This window comes from Pogona vitticeps, chromosome 2 (genome assembly GCF_051106095.1).
Source record: "Pogona vitticeps strain Pit_001003342236 chromosome 2, PviZW2.1, whole genome shotgun sequence".
In the NCBI taxonomy this organism is placed as follows: Eukaryota; Metazoa; Chordata; class Lepidosauria; order Squamata; family Agamidae; genus Pogona; species Pogona vitticeps.
This window is the reverse complement of record NC_135784.1, coordinates 167,598,415-167,622,906: the sequence shown is the minus strand read 5'-3', so window position 1 is coordinate 167,622,906 and position 24,492 is coordinate 167,598,415. Positions and strand designations below refer to the sequence as shown.

Sequence of the window (24,492 nt, the reverse complement as noted above, 5' to 3'; positions counted from 1 at the left end):
TTTTCTTTTGTTATAACAACATCAAGAATCTACTAGAATTTACAACATTTCCCCCCTAACACTGCCGATAGCACACATATATGCTTCTCTTGTGGCTTTAAAGTGGCAAGTCTTATTTTTCTCTGCATTTTATTGTCAGTTATGAAACCACTTCTTATTTGTTTAGAATGCACTTACGAGGAGTAGAGATAAACACACTTCTTGGTTGTACATTATTTTCTTGGCTTGTAGCTTATTTCTTTAGTGGCTAGTGGTTTGCACCAGCCAACCTACGAGACCGGATACTTGGAAGGAAGTGATGTTGCATTCCCTTTGCCAGTCTGCAGATGATGGTGGGGTTTTGTTTTTTTGGCAGGGGGGAGGGGTTGGTTTTTGTTTTTGGCAATTTCTTTGAGAACGGTATGTATTGCAGACCTGTTATGCCTGCAGCCTTTGACTTTTTTTTGTTTTCTACCCCATTTGCATCATGGTCGCAAAAAGTGCAAGGAGTCAGAAATAGACGTTCAATGTATTGCATAGAGAAGGACAGAGTGTGGAAAGTTACTTTTTTGCATCATGACTCCCCAGGGGCCATGTTGGCAGGAGGATTCAGACGATTAGCTGCTTGAACATCTAATTGTAGTCATCAAGAAAAGCAACTTCTTGAACAGTTAACACTTTCCATCAAACCTCCCAATGTTAATATACTTCCAGGTTCCACAGACTCCATCAAAATATCCTTAGCATTTCTGATTTTGGGAGAGAGAGTTCGTAAAAGTGTACCATCCTGTAGCCTGTTGGGACTGGAGGGCCCTAGCAGAAATGTGCACTGTGATTAGATGTTAAAAAGCTTGTCATCCTGTCCCCCCCCCCCCATTTTCTTATATTCCTTCCATAAGGAGAAATGCATCAATTTTGATGCTTTCTGTGTCTCTTAGCCCCCCCCATTAAAATAAGCTTCCAAAGGGGGCACACTATTAACAAGGTTTTTAAAATGTTCAGATTCAGGTTAGGGATGTTTTAGCTTGGTTTTGGACTTTTAAAAATACTTTCTTAAGTTTTTAAACCTCATGTAAAAAATAAATTCTTCCCTTCCCAACCCTGCTTCTCAGCATAGCTAATAATGCAACAACTAAGAGTATAACAGAACTTAAATTTTACTTACAATCTTCTGCCATCTTATTGATAAATCCAGTTAATCAGGGAAAACATCAGATAAACCAATTAGTCATTCCTTTTCAAATAATACTACCATTTTACTCCATAATTGACTGCAATCATAATATTCACATTTTCATCATGCACATATTATATAAAAGGCTGCCACCTTGAAGTAAACTTATGTGGCTTGACTTTTCCCTCCTCCATATTATTGTCATATTATATGATAGTGTTTTCATAATGGCTATAAACCAAATTTTTCATTACTACAAACACAAAAAATCTTTATGATCATTTTTCCAGCTGTGGGCTATTACAAGACAAACTGGTACAAAACAGAATCAAATACACACCACTGTAAGGCCTTTTTATAAATAGGAATTGTTAATTTGCCTTAAAAGATTACAAAATCCATGAAATACCACATATGCCAGTGAGTGCCTTTAAATCCACAATCCGTCAACATATATCTGATCCTGAGCCCTTAATTCTTGAAATTAGAATTGGTATTCTATACCATTTATGCAGTACTTTCAACACATGTTCTCAAATCTGAGTTGAGACAGATCAAAAATGTTTTTGAGAACAAATTTTGGCTCAGCTGTCATTCCCATAGATCTAACCCCCAGCTCTTGTTAAATAGTTTTGTATGGGTTTTGTTTTGTTAAGAAAGAGATCATGTACTCTAGGTACTGTCTATTTCTATTCTATGACACATTTGATTTGAAACCAGTTTATCTTATGCAGATACAAGGGTTGGTGTAGCTGCTTGATTACGTTTTCTCTATACTCTCCGTTCCATTCCTCCAAGTAACTCCAAAATGATTAGCAATATCCTATAGGTGTCAGAAGTGTCAGAAATGAAGATATTTTACACTGCCAATGTCTATAAATATCTAATATAGATCTAGCAACAGGAAATAGATTCCACAGATTTCATTTAGATGTTCTGGAAAAGAGTGTGTCAATTAGTCTTCTGTTCTTAAAGAACTTTTATCTGAACCTCTGCAATCTTCACGGAAGCTGGAGAGAAACAGTTTGCCCAGGAATAGTATTTTTTATTTATGTATTTATTTTTGTTAGTGAGAAAAACCCACTCAAGGGAATTAAAATTCCTTCTAGGCATCTAAAGTGTATGTTCCAGGTGACTTTCTAAAAAATATGCTATGCATCACAGTGTTAGGCGACCTGTAATAATTAGATCTCAGTTATAGTGACCATGAATTAATCTGAATTGATCTGGATGTTTGTAAATGGAACTGATACTGTTCAGTCTCCCTGCTAGAACTGCACCAGACAATTTCTACTCAGCATGGAGATTAGGCAGGATAACTCTATTTCTGTACCATCTATTCTGGATTTGGGGGTTGACACAATTGTAACAGATCACCAAGAATGTGGATATTTTGACCATATTTATTGGACATTGTTAAATAACTCATTCAATTTAGAGGTTTTAAAAAAATATAATTGTTTAAAATAACAAATTGATGGAAGACCATCTAGTTGTGGACTTTATGCATTAACCTTTTAAAAAGTTTCACCTTCTATGCTGTAATTTTTGCTTTTCCTTCTTCAATATTTATAGGGAAGAGTAGCTTACTCTGGATTTTACTGTGATAATTCTGGATATTTTCTTTATTAACATGTTTGAAAGTGCATAGATTTTGATAATGATCAGATCTTTATGCTATATTGCCATATCAGAGAGGGGTTTTTTTTGTCATTTAATCTTCTGTCCTTTTGCCTAGAGCAGACTCATTGATTCAGTGGAATTTACACAATGTTGATTTACCATTCAAGTAGTTGATTCAATGGGTCTACTCTCTAGAATAGGATACTGGCCAGTATATATATTTCATTTCCATGTTGCATAATTAGTGCACCCCAATATGAACATTTTGCTTCTTGTAATCTTCTTGTAACTGGCAGAGTAACCATCTTTTATTCAGAATTCCTCTGCATAGGCAGAAGCAAAATGGAGTCACAAAGCAGATGGACAAGATTCTAGCTTTGGATTCTCTTTGTGCTGATCAAGTGGGACTGTTTTTTCCCTTCCTAAGAGAAATATTTCTTTTGCAGCAAAAGAAGAAATACAGACAGATGAAGGTGTCAGCTCTTCTTATCCAGGCCTATGTCCGAGGTTGGAAGGTGAGGACTGTGACACCAGGAAGCTGCATACAACTGGGCCTCCCAGTACCAAATTTGCACCTGTAATTTGCACAAACATTGAAGGTTCTTTTACTTACACTAAGGAATGATTAGATGGATATTTGTCCCACTATTTGTGCTCTGCTTCCTTTCAATATTTTTTCCCAGGTGGCTACAACATTAGTGCTAATCATTAGTAGGTCTGTTCTTTTGGCAGGAGTATGCAGTACATTTTGTTCAACTGTCATGCTTTTTTGTGTGTGTGTGTACTGTGTCTGTCTACATTATTTTGTCTTGGTTTTGGTAACGTGATCACATATATTAGTTATTTGATGCAGTTGGTAGGTCTGTCCAGAGCACATAACTGATGGTGCACAGAGTGGTGTGAGGTATGGAGGCGAACCCTATTCCTTTTTCTGCCTTCTGCTCACATTGCAATGCCGTTTGTAAATAGTATTTTAAAATATTTATTTTCCTCCTAGTTTAGTGCTATAGTGCTAAACCTGTACAGCACTAATTCAAATACAGTACTGTGCCTTGTCAGTTGAGTGCTATTTCACTTGCTAAACATTTTTTTAAAAGAAGGAATCTAAATGTCAACAAAAGGGGCAGGTAAGAGGGTGGTGATATGACAAAGAATGCTGAGAGAGAACGGGATGGTTCTGTGGCTTGTGGACACTTGAAATGAATTTTCTTTGGATAATAAAACATTTCTAGGTGAACAACAACAATGATTTAACTGTCAGGGTGCAGTATATAGAAGACTGTGTCAATCCCAGGCAGCCTATGGCATATGGTCATGCCCTGACTCTCCTACGGAATCATTATTCACACAACAAGAGCTTCCAAAGGGGGCACACTATTCAGTAACCAATTGTTTGGAACATCTGTATCCTTTGCAATCAAATTAAGACAAAGGGCTAAGATGCTAAAGTTCCAGATGAGGGTTGACAGAGGTGTGCATGCACTATTGCCTGGATTTTGAAGTTTGTTTGTGCATGCTGCGTGTGTCTGGACTGTGAAGTATTTCAGGCCAGTACTAGGTCTTTTGAAATTATAGTGATGTTAAAAATGTGTAACAAAACTATTCTCTCTTAACAGTCATATGGGGAATGGATAATGGATGAAGTGTGGCTAACAGGATTATCGCGCTGAAAGCAAAAAAAATGACACCCCCCCATAGAACAGTCTAGGTTTCAGACTAGATGAACAATATATTCAGATGAGGGGCATGGGTGTCTTAGAATTATAAAATCATAGAATAAAAGAGTTGAAAGGGGACTATAAGGCCATTGAGTCCAACCCCCTGCTCAATGCAAGACTCCAAATCAAAGTATGACAGAAGTTTGCCTAATCTTCTTTCTCAGCGTTGGAGTGCTTGAGAAAGAGCCATCAATTTGTCAGTTCTTTCTGTATCCAGGCCAGGTAAGGTCCTGTGTTGAGTCATAATTCAACAGTGAAATAATTCAGTTATAAGTCTGGAGAGTTTTAGTCCCCTGCATCAGGGTGTGTTGATGTTACCCCACTGCTGCTCCAGCACTGCTGGTAGAGGTGCTGAATAGAGGCAGCTTGGGATGATGGAGAAGAGGGGCTTTGTTAGCATCCTCAGTGTTCTAGAGGTTGGAAATGTCTACAACAGGCTTTGCATCCTACTAGCAAAAGAGGTGGATATCAATCAAAATTGACAGAGAGTTGAAACACATCCTTCCATTACTCCACCCTTTCTACTTCACCCTACTCCCACAACAAAACATGGAATTCTGCCTTTGTTTCGCTTACCCTGCCTACAGTGACTACAGGATTTCGCTGCTCTCCTCTTTGTGAATGGATTTGGGAAATGTTCTTTTTTTCTTTCTTGCTGGGACCTACTCTCTGCTTATTTGCTTCTGTATGCCTCTGGTTGAATTCAGATGCCTACGTAATAAGGACTGTGTCTCAAGACATTGCATTAGATGCTCCCATGAGAGCATTCTGGACCGTACTAGTTTTAATTAATTAATAATTCCTCTTTGAACTGACACCCTACTACAGTAGTTTTAATTAATTAATAATTCCTCTTTGAACTGATTGATATATTCAGTTTTTATATAATGGCCCAAATCCTGTTGCCACGTTATTCTGGCATAACCCAATACCTCCAAGAGTTACAAGTGGTGGAACTTTTAGAGACAAATTGCCTTAAGTTATAAAATCACCATAGCCATCGTCTATTGCATAGGGCAATATGTGACTTAGCATTGAATTGATGACATCTTAATGTGATTGATGCAATTTACCTCCAAATGTTATGATATTTGCATCACTGTGCAACAGAATTTTGGCCATTATGTTTAAATAATAAATGAACGTCATGTATTGATATGTTATTATTGTGGAGAACAATAGTACCCAGTGGCAGGTGGTGTTTAAGCTAATTAGACAATTAACTACGTTCCTTCCCTCAACAATAAGTGCTGCTTTTTTTTTTTTACTCTGTTAACTTTTGATTACAAAAATAGCACTTATTGTTGAGGGAAGGGAGGCAATGAATTTCCTGTCTTCCCTGTTACATATCATAAAGAAACAGGCCTCAAAGGTAAATTAAGGCACTGTATACCTTTCCTAGTCTCATAGATGAACATTTGCCCTCGCTGCCCACCTCAGTCAATTTGAATTTTAAGGTGATTGATCCATCTGCTTCAAAACATGTGACTATGGAGTGAAAAATTTTTTTGTGAATCCACCCACAATGTCTGGGCTTCTCTGGGGTTCTTACGCATCGCCTCCCTTCCTCAACAGTCTCGGAGGCTCCTACGGCAGTTGAAGGAACAGAAATGCCGCAATGAGGCTGCCACCATAATTACTGCTTACTGGAAAGGTTATCAGGTAACAGATACATTTCAGTGACATATGCATTTGATAGATACTATGGCTCTCAGTCCCACTGGGGTGTGCTCATTTACTCATAAAATCAATACACACTATTCTCACCCACAGTTAGCCATTTATAGTTAAAAGTGTGCTGCTTATATACCATCCCTTAACACTTAAACACTCTCTGGGCAGTTTACAAGTTAATTATGTAGGCTACACATTGCCCCCCCCCCAAGCAAGCTGGGTACTCATTTTACCCGCCTCAGAAGGATAAAAAGCTGAGTCAACCTTGAGCCGGCTACCTGGGTTTGAACCCCAGGTTGTGAGCACAGTTTTGGCTGCAGTACAGCGGTTTAACCACTGCGCCATGAGGTTCCTCTAGTTAAAACCTATATAACCATTGTTGATGTTCCGGTGTGGTATGTCTGTTTACAGTGTTCACCCTGTTACTTTGTTTCTTGCTGCTCTTATTCTGATTCCTCTGATTGTGGTGTGAGAATTCGCGGGCTGCTTGTCTAATCTTTGTCTACTTAATTGCTAAGATGCAACTACTGTATCTATTTTTTCAATGACGTTATTTTCTCAAGTCGCTCTGGGGTTCTTACGCATCGCCTCCCTTCCTCCACAGTCTCGTAAGCTCCTACGGCAGTTGAAGGAACAGAAATGCCGCAGTCAGGCTGCCACCATAATTACTGCTCACTGGAAAGGTTATCAGGTAACAGTTGCATGTTGGCAACATGTGTCTGGTAGATACTATGGCCCTCACACCCACTGAGGTTTACTAATTTGTCTGCCTCTCACAGTTGGGACAACTAAACCACCGTGTGGTGTCCCCTGGGCATCACTCTACCACAGCTTGAGCTCACATAATGACTCTTGACGTTCTTCTCCTTTTCTCAGAGCTTTGTAGTTGATATGTGCTATCCTGTCACCTCCAACTTATGGTGACCTTATGAATCAGTGTACTCCAAAATGTCCTGTCCTTAATGGCCCTGCTCAGCTCTTGTACACACAAGCCTGTGATTTCCTTTAGGAAGTCCGTCCATTTCACATTTAGTCCTCCTCTTTTCCTGATGCCTTCCATCTTTCCCAGCGTTATTCTCTTTTCCAGAGCATCCTACCTCGTGCCTGAAGCAGCACACTTTGAAGTAGGACAACTTTAGTTTCAATAGTTTTGCCCCCAGAGATAGTTGAGGCTTGATTTGATTGAGGACCCACTTGTTCCTTTTTATGGCAGTTCAGGGTATCAGCAAAACTCCTCCAGCACCATATTTCAAACCAATCCATTTCCCCCTGTCATCTTTCTTTCCTGTTCAGCTTTCACACCATGCATGGTGATCAGAAATACAAAAGTGTGGATGATCTTTAGCTTAATCTCTAGTGACAGGTCCTTGTGTTTTATTATTTTTTCTAATTCCTTCATTGCTGCCCTTCCTAGTTGCAGTCTACTTCTGATTTCTCTTCTCAGAGCTTGGAACATGAGAAAGTTTAAAAGGTATTTTTAAAAAGAAGAAGAAAGGTCCTGCCTTTCTCATTATGCATTATTTTTTAAAATTAACGACACACTAGTAGTATGCTGTTAATTTGTTAATTTTTAGTTTTTAGTTCTTTTTTTAAAAAATGATCAGAATAGAGAAAAATGCTGAAATCCCACAGAAGGACTCTAGTTTTTGAACTGAGAATTAAACATGATTTATTGGAAGGATAAGCATGTTACCAGTTGTTACATTATATTTAGCAATATATTTTGGTTTTAGTCATTAATAATGTTATTAAGCAAATTATGATACTGTGTATTATGCATAATAATGTGGAAACCAAGCTCTGATTTTTGTGAAGAGGGCTTACTAGTAAAGTTTTCTAAAATGTTATTAACAAAGATAATTTAACCATATGGGTTCTAGTTGGTTGGTTGATTGCTGTGGTGTAAATATACATCTGAGAAAATAATACTATTCTAAGGAAAAGGTGTATCTTTTTTGAGAACAAGGACATTCTGCACATACACACACACCTCTCTTTGATCACTCACCTGAATACAAATTATACCTAATTATTCTGATACCCACTGTGGGTCTCACTTCTGTTGTGAAAAATCAGCTCAGGATAGCCTGCCTGTCTTTTCCTGCTTCTGCATCTAGATTTTCTTTTGTTTCCCTGTTCTCCAAAATCCAGTTCCATTTGAAATGAAAATGTGGAGTAAAGGAAGAGAGCTAATGGAGAACAGTCCTCCAGAAACCTTTTGGTTGAGTAGGGATAAGGTCTCAACAAGCATTAGCATGTTTTTATTGCTTTTGTATTAATTTAACTGACGTGACTTCCCACAAAGCATCCTAGAGTCATAATTATTTGAGGATGCTGGCTATTTTATTTGAAAGCTTTTATGCCCCACCCCCTGCATCATGAATCCCGATTCCCATAGTGTCTCCAGGATGGATGTCAGTGTCCACTTAATGTGTCATTAGAAAAAAAGAAGAGGATATGTGTTTGCATGAAACATTGACCGATAGATGTACACATGTGAAAGCACTGTGATTTAAATAGAAACATCATACATATTTTCATGAGAGAAAACTGTAACCAGGTGACTTTGCACCTGTTCAGTCTCCTGCCCAGTTACTAAATGACGAGTATGCTTCCGTCGTATAGATTTTTAAAGCTGGCATAGACTGGACAGCTCTTCCATGACAGGATGCCTCCAGAGCCTTGTCATCTGTAAAGCAGGATAGGTGGCTTCCCAAATGGGAGTAGTGCTTAACATCCAGTTCACTTTGTAGCACAGATTCACACAGAGAATTCCTTGAAGCACCTTATTTCCTCTAGATTATCTGACTGCTTCATCTCTTACAGGAGATGTCCAACCTTGCCTTGCCTTTTGGGTAATACATAATACCAAAGATGTCACTAGAAGCAACATCCATAATTAAAGTACAGAGGTTTTCTGTTTTGGTCTATGATACCAACCTCTTGAATTTGGGTTTCAGTGGCCAACAAGAAAGTGTCCCATAATCTCTCCTGTCTCCAGTGGATTTTTCTACATTGTAACAAGGACATATCTAACATGTCTGGAGAGGGCATCAGGTGAAGGAAGGGTGCTTATACATGTATGAGGTCCATGAATCAGTGGTTCTCAGGGGTACATGACAGGGGAAAGTCTCTTTGAAGAGCACTGCCAAACAGAACGGACTGTCATGTCCAAAATATAGTAAACATTTGCCTTGAAAGAAGGCAGCTTCCTGTATTCTCCTGTGACCCAAGCACTGACATGCTTCTAAGCAAGATTTTTGTCTCCCCACAGACTCGAAAACAATACAAGAAGTATTTCCGCTCTGGAGCCTCTGAGCGTATCACCAAGTTTATCTATGGGAGCCTGGTAAGCAATTTTTTCCTGGCATTTGATGGGGAAAGGTATAACGAGAAGAAAGAGCTTTTCCATCAGTGGGTTTCTGAGAGGCATCTGGTTGGCCTTTGCTTTGGAGGCTTAATAAATGAAACACTAAGTGTTGCTACAGGCATCTGGGTGAGTAGGCAATGGATGTATTGGCTTCCGAGCAACATTCCTTCTAAGCTGCATGTCTGCAGCCAGTGTCGCTGCCCGTTTGGTTCCGGTCGTGGGCAGAACCCTACACGCAGGGGTCTGGGGACCTGCCCAGTGCTGGCAGAAAATTAGAGGAATCATTGCTTCCAAAAAAAAGTTAATTTCATCTAGATTAGAGTACAACTACAGGCTTAAATACTGCAGGATTTGCTCTGCTTATAAAACAGGTGAATTTGAAGTATGTTGTACAGTCTACATGATTCAAAGCCTAATTCAAATCAGACCAGCCCTTTTTTTGCTCCCAAAGTGTTTTATTTTCCTTGCTATGCTGCTGGGGGGCTTCTACTTCAAATCTGCTTCCAGAACAATGCAAAATGGACTTTCCCTCTTCTTCTAAAGACAGAGGGTGTGTTTGCAGATTGTGTTTCTGTGACATAGGCAGTTTGGGCATAATGTACCAGTGTACTGTACTAATTACAGAGTTATTTGTCAAACATGTTGCTGATTAAGAAGGAATGCCAAGGGGGCGTGTGCTAGCTGCTGAAAAGGTATAAAGGGGCCAGGATGTGGTGACTTTGGTGAGCTTCAGTGTAGGTCAACAGTTGCTTGTTCTGTACAGCCCATTTGACTGTGGACCCTTGAGGGATGTAGGGGGCCTGAGGGACACAACAGTCCTGTATGGTTGGAATGTGAACTCGAATGCAAGCATGAGTTTGTTAATTAGTGGCAATTTGCTGTTGTGATTTACACATACACACTTGAACCAGTGTAAATCCCCAATAGGATCCTGATCTGTACATCGCTGTAAGTAGCTACAGTATATCACAGAAGTGAGTACACCACCTCACATTTCATAAATATTTTAGTATAACTTTTCATGTGACAACACTGAAGAAATGACACTTGGCTACAATGTAAAGCAGTGAGTATACAGCTTATAATAACAGCTTATATAACAGTAAATGTTCTGTCCCCTCAAAATAACGCAACACACAGCCATTAATGTCTAAACCACTGGCAACAAAAGTGAGTACACCCTTAAGTGACAATGTCCAAACTGGGCACAAAGTGTCAATATTTTGTGTGGCCATCATTATTTTCCAGCACTGCCTTAACCCTCTTGGGCCTAGAGTTCACCAGAGTTCCAGGTTGCCACTGGAGTCCTCTTCCACTCCTCCACGATGACATCACAGAGCTGGTGGATGTTAAGAGACCTTGCGCACCTCCACCTTCCGTTTCAGGATGCCCCACAGATGCTTAATAGGGTTTAGGTCTGGAGACATGCTTGGCCAGTCCATCCCCTTTTACCCTCAGCTTCTTTAGCAAGGCAGTGGTAGTTCTGGAGGTGTGTCTGGGGTCGTTACCAGTCTCTGAAGGAAGGGGATCATGCTGTGCTTCAGTATGTCACAGTACACGTTGGCATTCATGGTTCCCTCAATGAACTGTAGCTCTCCAGTGCCAGCAGCACTCATGCAACCCCAGATCATGACAGTCCCACCACCATTCTTGACTGTAGGCATAACACACTTGTCTTTGTACTCCTCACCTGGTTGCCGCCACACACGCTTGACACCATCTGAACCAAATAAGTTTATCTTGGTCTCACCGGACCACAGGACATGATTCCAGAAATCCATGTCCTTAGTGTGCTTGTCTGCCGCAAATCGTATGTGGGCTTTCTTGTGCATCATCTTTAGAAGAGGCTTCCTTCTGGGATGACAGCCCTGGGGACCAATTTCATGCAGTGTGCGGCGTACAGTCTGAGCACTGACAGGCTGACCCCACCCCCACTCCTTCAACCTCTGCAGCAATGCTGGCAGCACTCATACATCTGTTTCTCAAATCCAGTCTTTGGATATGATGCAGAGCCCGGGCACTCAACTTCTTTGGTCGACCATGGCGAGGCCTGTTCCGAGTGGAACCTGTCTTGTTAAACGGCTATATGGTCTTGGCCACCATACTCCAGCTCAGTTTCAGGTTTTCAGCAATCTACTTATAGCCTAGGCCAGGGGTCCCCAACCTTGGGCCTCCAGATGTTCTTGGACTACAACTCCCAGAAGCCTTCACCACCACCTCTGATGGCCAGTTTTTCTGGGAGTTGAAGTCCAAGAACATCTGGAGGCCCAAAGTTGGGGACCACTGGCCTAGGCCACCTTTATGTAGAGCAACAATTTTTTTTCAGATCCTCACATAGTTCAGTACCATGAGGTGCCATGTGGAACTTCCAGTGACCAGTCTGAGAGAGAGCGAGCGATAATCCTTGCTCCCCCTTCACACCTGAGACTTGTGACACTAATGGGTGTCATGACACCAGGGAGGGAAAGTGGCTACTTGGGCTCAACTTGGACATTATCACTTAGGGGTGTACTCACTTTTTATTGCCAACAGTTTAGACATTAATGTCTGTGTGTTGCATTATTTTGAAGGGACAGCACATTATACAAGTTGTATACTTACTGCTTTACATTGTAGCCAAGTGTCATTTCTTCAGTGTTGTCACATGAAATGATATACTAAAATTTATGAAATGTGAGGGGGTGTACTCACTTCTGTGATACTGTATATTGTAAATGAGGAAAAATGCACTCCTAGGACACTAGAGGGCAGACTTTACAAATCAAGACTGACTGAGGTGGGGATTGGGAGCTAAAGGAAAGGTGTTTGTCTACACACAGCAAATAGAAGCTAAAATACAATCAGACTTTCTGGATCCCTGCCAGATGGAGCCTGGAAGCTGGGATGGAGTGAACTTCTCAGTAACTGAAATGCTACCTTTTCCTTAAGTAGAGATCATTCATACTGGGTTTGCTGATAGTTAATTCAATTGTTAACCCCTTTCTATTAACTTTCCTCTGTTTGCTTGGAACCCACCAACATTTCATGACACATGAATACGAGAGAAAATGAAATTGGCAGATCAGCCCCTCCTTATACTAGAGCATGGTGGAATTGTAATTGGGTCTAAGGCCTCTCTTCCATTATGCCTTCTGGTGCCTTCAAGAAGGAATACTGTATGTGTGATGGTTAAGATGGGCTTGTTTTACGGTTTTTGGTGAAATGTTAGGAAAACCTTGTAAGATTTTCTTTTTTAAGCATCTGACACACACACAGTCCAATTCTAGTTGGGAGGCAGGCGATGTTCCTGCTGATCATATTTGTTGCCAGTTTCTGCACTTCTCCTACAAGTCTGAAATCATGAAGCTTTTGATTTGGAATATGAGATCCAAAAGTATGTATTTTGGGAAGCCACTCTTATTTTTTCAGACAGATATCCTCATAGCATAGAGCGGCCCTTTTGTGTTTCCAAAAACAAGAGAAGAAAGAGGACCTGCATTATACTGGTTCATAGAACATAACTGAACAGAACATAACTGGTTCATAACATAACATGGTTCATAACGTAAGGCAAAGGCTGATGCCAAGAGATTCAAATTTGGAAATAATTATAACTTAACAAAAATACAGCCCATGGCTATGACCTGTGTCCCTGCTTAACCTGCTCTCAAGATAACATGGGAATGGTAACTTTTAAGGCTCCTCCCTGGTAATAACATCTGCAAATACATATCTGTTTCCTTTAGAATGCCTTTCAAATGGAGGGCTGTCCTCTGTAATGTAGAACGTATGGCAATCTCATGAGTAGGGGTGTATGTTTTATCTCATACCCTGGCCCATAGGTATGTCATCAGACTCATAATAAAACTGATGCCACATCGCCATAAAGACTTCCTAGTCTGGGAGGACATTATCTGTATCAGTTGCATGATATCATTTGCAATGGGTTTATAATTAGGGATGTAACAAATTGTCATTAGATGTCTCATTCTTGGTGGTTGTTCCAGTTTCATTGTGCAGGGAAAGCCCCAGAAGGCTCTACCTGACTAAGTGAGATTCACTCACATCCCTTTAAACAGGCTTCTTGTTTTCAGCAATTCAAATCCTGCACGATTTAGAAATTCCTACTCAGAAATTGTAAATTCCAGCAGAAAATAAGTTAATTCTAGCACAGGATAGGGATGATTCAGTTTCTGCACATTAGAAGAAATATTCCCCAAGACTTCATAGAGGTGGGCAAGATTTCCTGCGAGATTTCTCTCCTGGGTTATCTGACAATGGGAAAGGAGAAAAGAAAAATCTTAGAGCTAGAAGCTGCAAGATTCAGATTCCTTGTTCAAACAGCCCACTCTACATATTTAAGTCTAGAGAAAAGAGGACAGATTTGCAGCAACAGCAGTAAGCAGCCACAGTGGCAGGAACTGCATGTTTCAGATAACATGCAGTAGGTTTTTTTTTGCTGCAGGTTATCTGAAAACATGGATGCAGTGAGATGGAGCAGTCCCTGACCCACAGGCTAGCCAATGCTAGGAGGCCTCTGGCCACTGCGGACATCACTGGGGTTGAGGCAGCCTTGTCCCCATGCCATGTGGAGAAAAAGGAGCTGCTGGAGCTGCCCCTACCCCTTGCCAAAACAATGTTGCCAGCCAGTCAGTGCTGAGGTGGCTGGGAAAACCTCCCCATCTCTCTGGCCAGGCAGTGACACTGTTCTTGCCTGAGGGGCAGCTCCAGTGGTTGGGAAGCCTCTCAGTACTAGCCAGCTGGGACGGAAGCCCTGGTAGGGTTATGCTAATGGTCCCAATGCAGGCTTCTTAAAAGTGCACCAGGGCTTGCGTCATGTGAAAAGACTGAAGTCATATGACTGAACTTTGGGCCTTCTTGCAAATGTTATTGTGGGCAAAATCAGTCACAGGTGGCCCACGTTAGATATTTGAGGATTTTCTTTCTGTCTCCCATCTTACAGGTGCAAAAATTTCTCTTGGGCCTGAAAAGCAATCTCCCTTCGATGACAGTGACTGACCATGCTTGGCCACCTGCCCCTTACAAATTTTTCACAGACACCAACCAAGAACTGAAGAAGATCTTCCACCATTGGAGGGTTAGTGGTATTTATGCTTCATTTTAAGTTTTCTGTTTTCAGAATGAAACTTAATCTGAAGGTTTGACCTTTTGGGGAAAATTACAGGCTGTTTGTATGCTTGGCCACCTATTACATTAGCTCCGAGTATGTATGTTATGTGAACTAAAGATCTGTCCAGATTGTCCAGTTCGGGTGTGGGGTGTATAGGGCTACAAAGCGTCTGTTGAGATCAGGGGGAGGAGCAATGTGCCATTTGGCTCGTTCCTCTCTCCACAAACAGCAAATGATTCCTGGTAGCCCAATCAGCTTCCAATTCAACACTTCCCCTGATCGTCTGCAGAGGGTCAGAGGAAGTGAAATAATTTTTATGTCACTCCTCTCTCCCACTATTGGTGCTGTTCTGTTTTCTCACTCCTTACCCTCACTTCCCTTCCCTCATTCCTGTCCACCCCCATTTACTCTCTGCTCTTGTGAAATCTGCAACCACAGTGGCAGAGGCTGCTGGAGGCTGCTCTCTCCAGGCTAAACAACAAGCGTAGCTAAAAGACTGTACAGTATGCTCTACCACTGGATCAGAAAGCTGTGATATAGCTCATCAAGGGAAAGGATGGATTGTTCTAAGTAGAAACACTTGCGGACAAAGTCTTTCTTTCTAATCCATTTGGCTCTTTCATTTCCTTTAACCTGAACACACCCAAGGTTGCTGGACTGCACCTCCTATCTCCTCTCAGCCTTAGCTCTGCTGACTAGAGCTGATGAGGGTTCCAGTCCACCTGGGGATCTCCCAGGCCCAGCTCATGTTTTGCTCTGAAAGGCCTACAAAAGGGCTAGTGACAGAGTAAACAAATCGTGCCTTCACTCACCTACATCAAGTGATGATGGCATATGAGGTGGAAAGCCTCACAGGCACCCAGGGATGTTGGCAAGTCTTCGGGTCCAAGACCCAAGTGTGAGTCCGAGTCTTTGATACCAGGTCCTAAATCCCCAAATTTGAGTCCCTATTAAAAACAAGTTTTTTTCCCCCAAGGAAAAAAAAAGGGAGGGAATGGGTGAGTTCTGAGTTTCTAGTTGAGTCCGAGACATTGGGGAAAAAACAACAACCCAAGCTGAGTCCAAGTCAAGTCACTGGTGCAATTTAAATCCAGCTTGACAGCAAATCCTGTGCCTTGAGTCCCCGATCCCTGCAGGCACTTTCCCCTGCCCCTGGCAGTAAAATGTACTGTAACACCACATTAAATGTTTCACAATTGACTCACTTTTCTAGACGCTCTGGATCTGCTGCCTGAGACAGCTGCTGCAATCTGCCTTATAGTAAGGCCAGTCTGACCCCACTGGAGAAAAATGAGATAGTTGCGTCAGGAGATTTGGGGATCTCCCAAAAGGGAATAAAAATGTTTGGTGAACCCCTTACATCTAGTAGCATCCATAACTGGCAACATTTTCAGTAAAGCAAATGTGACTAAAGGCAAACGTACTTGTGGTTTCAATCTCTCCTTCACGTTTTCTTCCACACATACACACACAATTGCATCCCATCTCTTTCTTTCCTCCCTTCCCTGCATCATCATCATCATCATCATCCTTCTCCTTCTTTTGGTATAGTGTAAGAAATATCGGGATCAGCTGTCACCACAAAAAAAAGAAGTCTTACAAGACAAGATGTGTGCCAGTGAACTTTTCCGGGGCAAGAAAAGTTTGTACCTAAAGAGGTAAGCAGGAAGGCAAGAGCTAATGCCATTCTAGTCAAGATATGGGCATCAACCCAGCCCAGATCAGGACAGATTACAGATTTATTCTTTTGTTTAATTTTGGTGTTTTTTTCCTGTGTGTGTGTGTGTGTGTATCTGATAGCCTCCCACAGCCTTTCAAAGGGGAATACTTGGGTGTGGACCAGAATCCCAAATATCGTAAGCTGCAAACCACAGCCAACGGCAAGCTGGTTATGGCCGACAGAGTGAGGAAAGTCAACCGAGGTGATGGAAAGGTCAGAAACATCTATGAGAAACGTGTTTATGTTTGTGGGGGGGGGGGGAGAATTTTGCATTCACTCCTACAGGGAGTAAGGGCAACAAGTTCTCCCACTTGAGTTCCCCAGCAACGTGTATTCCGTTACAATGAGCTCTTGTACATAAGGCATTTGTATCTCTTTAAGTTCCCAATTAACTCTTGATTTTAATAGATGCCCCCCCAACATCCAGGTATATAATATAATATAACAAATTGCATTGAACTACATGGGGTTTATGCCCTCCCATTGAGATCAGTTTCTCCTTTACCATTTCCATTGCTCAAGCATTTTGAGTGTTTGTGTGCGTGTGCACATGTGCAGCTTGTGATTGTGAAATCCTGATAAATCTGGATAAATCCCATAATCTTTCAGAACAAAGTAGGAAAAAGGGGGAACAAAACAAAGCAATGAGAATGCAATAACTGGAGGGCCCTGAACTAATTTTCTGGGTGTAGATCTTTCTATGGTGAAAACAGCAACATTGGTGGACAAGAGGAAGATGAAGCTCAGCAAGGATCAAGGGATTTACCCAGTCTTAATTGAGTAATCCACATGCTTGCTCAACCATTATAATTATGCATCTTTTACTGAGATGATCACATTCAGCATGTTCAAAGTAAATACAGGTGTGCCCTTCATTCTTGTTTTTTGACTCCAACTCCTAGAATTCTTCATGTATTCCCCAGGCAGAATCCTGAGCTTTCCAGCCCACAAACTGCAGACACCTGCATTTCACTCACCTGGATAAAGCTGATGCCTCCCTCTAGGCCTTCTTCTCCGCTTTCATTTCCCCAAGAAGCACTGCAGCAGCTTTCTACCAGAACGCCTTGCAGCAGGAAATGAAAGCTTAGAATGTGGCCTTGTTCTTATCCAGGTGAGTGAGATGTAGATGTCTGCCAGGTGTAGATGTCTGTGGGCAAGGACTGCCGGAATTCTGTCTGGGGAATTCTGAGAGAATTTTGGGAGTTTGCATCAAAAGAAAGAAAAACCTGCAGACCTCTAAAAACTAAACTATTTCATTCTTTTGCATCATGATAAACCGTCCCCTTGGCTTAAAAGCTCATTCTGCATCATGTTGAACCAGCTGAGATCCGTTTCTTCATTTCTGAGGTTAAGCTACTTGCTACATGTATGGATCAGGACCAGCAAGGAGGGCAGTTTTAAAAAAAAACCCTTTCAGTTATTGGGGAAAGGAAGATTTGCGGTATCTTCTGCTTGCTCATCCTGGTCCAGAGTGGTGTCACACATGCTTTCCTGAAGATGAACTTGGAATGGTGGCAGAGGAAAGCACTTATCACATCGTGGCTCTGCCTCTTTTGCTAAATTTTCTAGGAACTTCAGATTACTCTGTTCTTCACTCATAACTCTTCCTGTTGTTTCCTACCCCACAACTTCTAAAATTACTATTGAGGCCCTTTAAGGAGAAGTTGGAATAGCTACACAGGGCCTTCTAATAACTAATTCAATGAGCCTTTTGTTTGGAAATGCCCTTCAGGTACAGGAAGTTTAGTCCTGAAAACCAGGCCCTGCTGATAAAAGGAGTAGGAGTGGCTTACATGAGGTTGCTCATCTCAGCCTCAACAACTCTCCTCTGCGCTGTGGGAATAATAATACTCCTGGTTAAAATTCATCAGTCACAGCAACTATACCTAAAACCCTGCCTGTTCAGTGATAGTGTATTTCGGAATAGGGATGGATTTTTTTCCCTATGTCTTGGACTGCAAATCCCAGAATTCTCCCTTCTGGAAATTCTGCACAACAGACAAACACCTAAACACCTGGGAGAAAGATCTCAACGGGAAGGCTGTGAGACTTAGCTAGACCTAGCTCAGACTAGCTGCCTGTTGGAAAGAAAGCTCCCAGCAGGAACAGGAAGCCTGGGTAGACCTAGGCCTAACAAAGCCTCAAAGCCTTCCAATTGAGACCTTTCTCCCAGGGGAGTGAGCTACATTTAAGTGTCTGTCTGTCAACTAGAACTTCCCGAGCGGAGAATTATGGGATTTGTCATTGATGAAATCCAAAAGTCCCACCCCTGTTCCCGAATATGAGACGTTGATCATGGACAAGCAGAGCACTGTGGTGAGTTCCTTAAACCCAGGCCACTCCACTCCAGTTCTTGCTCCAAACAGCCACTTTCCCTCCTTGTTCCTGTTCCAGGCTTCTCCTCGGATCTTCCTTCTTACCAAGAGCCACATCGTCTTGGCTGACCCCAAAGCTGCTCAGCCTAAGACGGTCATCACCCTGAGTGACATCACCAGCGTCTCTGTCAGCCGCTATTCAGATGGGTTTTTTGTTCTGCATATCAAAGAGGTACTGAAAAGTTCGGGCTGGGCCAGAGGCAGCAAAGGGAGTGGGATGCTGCACACAAGGCCTGCGGGAGTGGGAGAAGTGGAGCGTGATGGAAGTGGCCACAGAGACTAGACCATGAGGGCTAGAGAGGTACTATCCCTCTCCCATAAGCTACCCACTGCTGGCTTATCTTGGCCTGCCTCCTTACCAATCTGCCTTTCTCACACTACTGTGACACCAGAAGTGGAAGATGGGTGACTGGGAACCCTGGTAAAAGCTACACATCCACTTCCTGTCCCTTAACAGGGCTTCTTTCTAATACTGGAGCCAAGTTTCTGAGAAACAGGTCAAGAAAGAAAAACAGAGGGAGGGAAGCAATCAGCAAAATATTTTAGCGCTTTACGCTAGCCCACAGCTGCTCTGCTTGAAATCTCCTCTTCGGAGAGACAGAAATGGTCTGTCCGGAGGGATATATGGATAGGTATTTGGATCGCTGTGGTGTGGTTGGGTTTCAACCAAAGTGCATCATCCCTACATGTTTCTGCTTAGATGGCCTCATCCTGTGCCCCTTTTAAGAGCTGTCCCGCTCCTTTCTGGCACAGGGCGAGGGGCTTCTCTTTTTCTGGCACACGCCTAATTATTCCATGACGTAGCCTGTGTGGACTTTCTTTTCCTTTTGCAGGGCTCCACAGCAGGTACCAAAGGGGACTTCCTGCTTATCAGCGACCATTTGATTGAACTGATCACCCGGCTCCACCAGACGATGCTGGAGACCACAAAGCAAAAACTGAAACTTGAAGTGATGGATGAGTAAGGGCAATATTTTTCATTAGAGGAGGGGAGGGAAAAGAAGATATTTGGATGAGGTCCCAGAGCCTGTGCTGGGAAGCCGTGATAGCCCTAGTCCCTGTTCAAACCACTTTTTGCTTCCCTGTTCTCAGAGACCTCTCTGAGTTCTCCAGCTGCTGAGGTTTTAGCTCCTCATTGGCGGAGAGGGAAGGGAGAAAGAAAATAAGAGTAGGTGAGTAGAGAAGTCAGTAACCCAGGTTTGAAGCTAAGCAAAGTAGAAGGAAGCAGCCACAGCAGATATGATGATGTCTAAACAAGTGCAACCTAGCACTTTGTAAGCATGTAAAAATGCGACTAGATAAATAGGTACCACCTCGGTGGGAAGGTAACAGCGTTCTGTGTCTAGTTGCACTGGCCACGTGACCACGGAAACTGTCCTTGGACAAACCTCCGGCTGTATGGCTTGGAGATGGGGATGAGCACCACCCCCTAGAGTCAGACATGACTGGACTAAATGTCAAGGGGAACCTTTACCTTTACCTAAAGCAGGGGCAAGGTCTATTTTCTGTTCTCGGCGGGTTTAGAGGGTAAACAAATGGGGTGGGGGTGGGGTGGAAGAATATCTGACTGAATGCCTGCCTCTCTCTCTGTGTTGGAATCCTTGTTTGCCTGTGCACATTTGTGTGTATGTATGAGCACCCATTTTTGTCCTTGGCTCTGCCAAACATTACCTGTGTTATCTTCTGCCCCACCAGCTACAAGGTTCATGAGTCACCCCTGTGTGGAACTTCAAGCATGTCAACACAGGCATCTGTCTTCCTGTCTGGTGTGTTGCTGGGTGGATTGGCCCACTCTTTTTTCCAGGAACCACATGATGGGTGGACCAATTTATCCCAGGGTACCCCAACCCACACCTTTCTGACCCTCTATCGGGGGGGGGTTCTACGTTTTTGGTGCACTCTAGTCTGTTCCAAGCACATGTGGTCACTGGGAACAGGCTAAAATTAAGCATTCTGTCTGTTAAAGCTGGCAAAGCTCCTTCTGGTTTGAACCTCCAGTAATGTATTGTGAAATACTTAATTAAGAAAGCCACTTCAGGGTATCAGCAAACTGAACACGCAAGAAAGCAAAGACAGACATGTTGGTTTCCCCCCCCCCTCTTTTTTGTGTGTGGAGGGTTTGTCTGTTTTCAAGTGAGAGGCGGAAAAGGTGAGCGCGGCTGGAAGGCAAAGTGCAAATGGAGATACACATGGATCCACAGTGGAGAAGAGTCTCTTTTACCTGGGCACAGAGACTCTGTTGGAGAGGTCTCTTGTTCAGAGGCACGTCGTTGTCGTTTAGTCGTTTAGTCGTGTCCGACTCTTCGTGACCCCATGGACCAGAGCACGTCAGGCCCTCCTGTCTTCCACTGCTTCCCGGAGTTGTGTCAAATTCATGTTGGTTGCTTCGCGGACACTGTCCAGCCATCTCATCCTCGGTCCTCCCCTTCTCCTCTTTCCTTCACACTTTGCCAACATCAGGCTCTTTTCCAGGGAGTCTTCTCTTCTCATGTGATGGCCAAAGTATTGGAGCCTCAACTTCAAGATCTGTCCTTCCAGTGAGCACTCAGGGTTGATTTCCTTCAGAATGGATAGGTTTGTTCTCCTTGCAGTCCAGGGGATTCTCAAGAGCCTCCTCCAGCACCACAATTCAAAGGCATCAATTCTTCGGCGGTCTGCTTTCTTTATGGTCCAGCTCTCACTTCCATACATCACGACAGGAAAAACCATAGCTTTGACTATTTGGATTTTTGTTGGCAAGGTGATGTCTCTGCTTTTTAAGATGCTGTCAAGATTTGTCATCGCTTTCCTCCCAAGAAGCAGGCGTCTTTTAATTTCGTGGCTGGCTGTTCAGAGGCACATACGCTATTTTAATTTGTTTTGTGCATTTAACCAATCCCTATCTTTTGTATGTATATGTGGAGAGAGAGAGAGAGAGAGAAAGAGAGAGAGAGAGAGATTGGGGAGCTGTGGAAGATTGCGTACACTCCTTCTCTTCATGTCCTAAACCTTTCCTTCTTCCTCCCCCTCCCCCAACCCAGTCTAGCCAAACAGGACTGCAAAAGGGAGATGGGTATCTACTCTTGAATGGCTGCTTTTTCTCCCCTTACATAGCTTGCCTCTCTCTCTCTTTATGCCATTTGAACATGAGGCTGAGGCTAAATGGCACATCACCCCGATCTCCCCAACCTCAACTAGCTGTATTTGGATGGCACCATGCCCACACCAAAAGGGCGAGTCTGGACATGCCCTTTACCCTTTCTCCCCTAATTGTGTTCTTTTGCTTATATTGCTTGAGAAGCTATTGAAAATTTAGGCAGGCAGAGGAGAAAATGCAAAGACAGAGTTGTCTCCATGCCACCACAAATCCACCAGAGGCCTTCACTCACATCAGCTGTGTCCTGATAATATATAGCAGGGTGGGCAGAAGTTGAACCTCTTGTTTGATCTCTGGATGAATGGAAGTAAGTTGGCACTGACTCTTAATTATTAACTCGTGGCACCAAACTGAGCCCATGCCAACTGAATTGCGACAATTTTGAAATGGCAGAGCTCACAGATTTGAAGTCTGCCTGTGCCTGATTCAGTTGCCCAGTGTGCTCTGTTAAGGCTCTTCTTGACCAATTGTACAGTGGCTGTGCTCAATCTGCGGTGCTACTTGTTTCAAAATGTATTTGTGTACAGATTATTGATATAGTTCAAGCCCTGTTGTTCTCTTGTTGGCAAGAAGGCAGTATGTCGGTTTCAAATACAAGAATAGGTGATACTTTTATAGACCACTAAAAATATCATCAATCTGCAGGCTTTTGTAGATCAGGACCATCCACTTCATCAGGTGTGTACTAGTGTGAAGAACTTTTGGTTTCAGTAATGGATACAGTCATGTGAAAAAGAAAGTACAGTTTCTTTGAATTCCATGGTTTTATATAATAGGACAGAATAAAAATCCTCTGGTCCTTATCAGGTCTGAAAATTAGGTAAATACAAAGTCAGATGAACAACAACACATGGCATATTACACTGTGTCATGATTTATTTTACAAAAATAAGGCCAAAATACAGAAGTCGTGTGTGAAAAATTAAGTTCACCTTATGATTCAATACTGTAGCTTGTAGAACCACCTTTAGCAGCAATAACTCGAAGCAATCGTTTTCTGTTTGACTTTTTCAATCTCCCACATCATTGTGGAGGAATTTTGGCCCACCCTTCTTTACAATATTGCTTCAGTTTATTGAAGTTTGCCAGCATTTGTTTATGCACAGCTCTCTGAAGGTCCCGCCACAGCATTTCAATTGGGTTGAGGTCTGGACTTTGACTGGGCCATTGCAACACCTTGATTCTATCTTTTCCGGCCATTCTGCTGTAGATATGTTGGTGTGCTTGGGATCATTGTCCTGTTACATGACCCAATTTCGGCTAAGCTTTAGCTGTCAGACAGATGGCCTCATATTTGACTCTAGAATACTTTAATATACAGAGAAGGCCATGGTCGACATAATGACTTCAAGGTCCTGTGGCTGCAAAACAAGCCCGAATCATCACGCCTCCACCACTGTGCTTGATGGTATGAGGGGCTGGTGCTGATATGTTGTGTTTGGTTTTCGCCTGTTAGGGCACTGCATTATGACCAGACATCTCCACTTTGGTCTCATCCATTCCAAAGTCTTGTGGTTTGTCTAGTTGCAACTTGGAAAGTCTAAGCTGTGCTGCCATGTTCTTTTTGGAGAGAAGAGTCTTTTTTTCTGGCAACCCTTCCAAACAAGCCATACTTCTTCAGTCTTTTTCTGATTGTACTGTCATGAACGTTAACATTTTACATGCTAACTGAGGCCTGTAAAGTCTGAAATGTTACTCTTGGATTTTCTGCAATTTCACTGAGCATTGCACAGACTGACCTGGGAGTGAATTTGCTTGGATGTCTTCTCCTGGGAAGACTGGCAGCTGTCTTGAATGTTTTCCACTTGTAAATAATCTTCCTCACTGTAAAATGATGAACTTTAAATGGTTTGGAAATGGCCTTATAACCCTTCCCAGATTAATGGGCAACAATAATCGCTTCTCTACTATCATTGTTGATGTGTTTCCTTCTTGGCATTGCGTTAACACACACGTGAATGTTCCAGAGCAGCAAACTGCTAAAACTTTGGCTTTTATAGAGGTGGCCACACTTGCTGATAATCAGTTTGTACAAGCACCTGGCTGTTGCTTAGCCTTTTAATTTCTATGGAATCAGAAAAGAGGTATCTAGTTTTTCATACATGGTTTCTCCATTTTGTTGTTGTTGTTTTGTTAAATAAATCATGACATGGTGTAATATGTGGTGTTGTTCATCTCAGGTTGTATTTACCTAATTTTCAGACCTGCTAAAGACCAGATGATTTTTCTTATGTCCTAATACGTAAAACCATAGAATTCAAAGAAGGTGTGCTCTCTTTTTTTCACATGACTGTAAGCAATAACAAAACAACAGTCCTATTTAAGGATAAACAAGCTGGCATAGTGAAACTCCCCAGCAAAACCTGCCTGATTTTTTGGCTCCCAACAGTTGTAGGCACTTGAGTAAACATGACATGGAAGCTGCCATACCATGGGCAACTTTCTAAAAAATTCTTAAGATCACCAGCAACACCTTCACCACCTTTGTGTTGGGTTGGCTTGAAGTCTGGAGCCCAGAGGTCTGCTGAATAAGCACTGCTTCTTATACTCTCTCTTGGCATGTTAGTACAGGAATGCATCTTCTCCTAATGTGGGAGTGGTTTCTTCTCTTAC

General features: G+C 42.4%; 1 protein-coding gene and 1 long non-coding RNA gene across 4 annotated transcripts in view; one reads left to right on the top strand and one right to left on the bottom strand.

The window, feature by feature from the left end:
- Positions 1 to 24,492, top strand: part of LOC110074448 (unconventional myosin-Ia) — an 81,770-nt gene that overhangs the window by 54,261 nt on the left and 3,017 nt on the right. The window contains exons 21-29 of one of the 2 annotated variants that reach the window (XM_072991140.2): positions 3,223 to 3,291; positions 6,070 to 6,156; positions 6,773 to 6,859; positions 9,443 to 9,517; positions 14,481 to 14,615; positions 16,200 to 16,306; positions 16,449 to 16,581; positions 18,763 to 18,915; positions 19,577 to 19,704. In XM_072991140.2, coding sequence (XP_072847241.2) covers positions 3,223 to 3,291; positions 6,070 to 6,156; positions 6,773 to 6,859; positions 9,443 to 9,517; positions 14,481 to 14,615; positions 16,200 to 16,306; positions 16,449 to 16,581; positions 18,763 to 18,915; positions 19,577 to 19,704 — 974 coding nt within the window. The remainder of the gene's footprint in view (positions 1 to 3,222; positions 3,292 to 6,069; positions 6,157 to 6,772; positions 6,860 to 9,442; positions 9,518 to 14,480; positions 14,616 to 16,199; positions 16,307 to 16,448; positions 16,582 to 18,762; positions 18,916 to 19,576; positions 19,705 to 24,492) is intronic. The other variant, XM_072991141.2, reaches the window with a different exon arrangement.
- On the bottom strand, positions 158 to 17,474 carry LOC140704682 (uncharacterized). 2 transcript variants are annotated; one of them, XR_012084038.2, is made up of 4 exons: positions 17,346 to 17,474; positions 15,854 to 15,928; positions 15,461 to 15,595; positions 158 to 3,351 (listed from the first exon to the last, which is right to left on the bottom strand). It is a non-coding gene; the product is annotated as an uncharacterized LOC140704682 (long non-coding RNA). The 2 variants fall into 2 exon arrangements; XR_012084039.2 differs by lacking the exon at positions 158 to 3,351 and adding an exon at positions 12,797 to 13,788.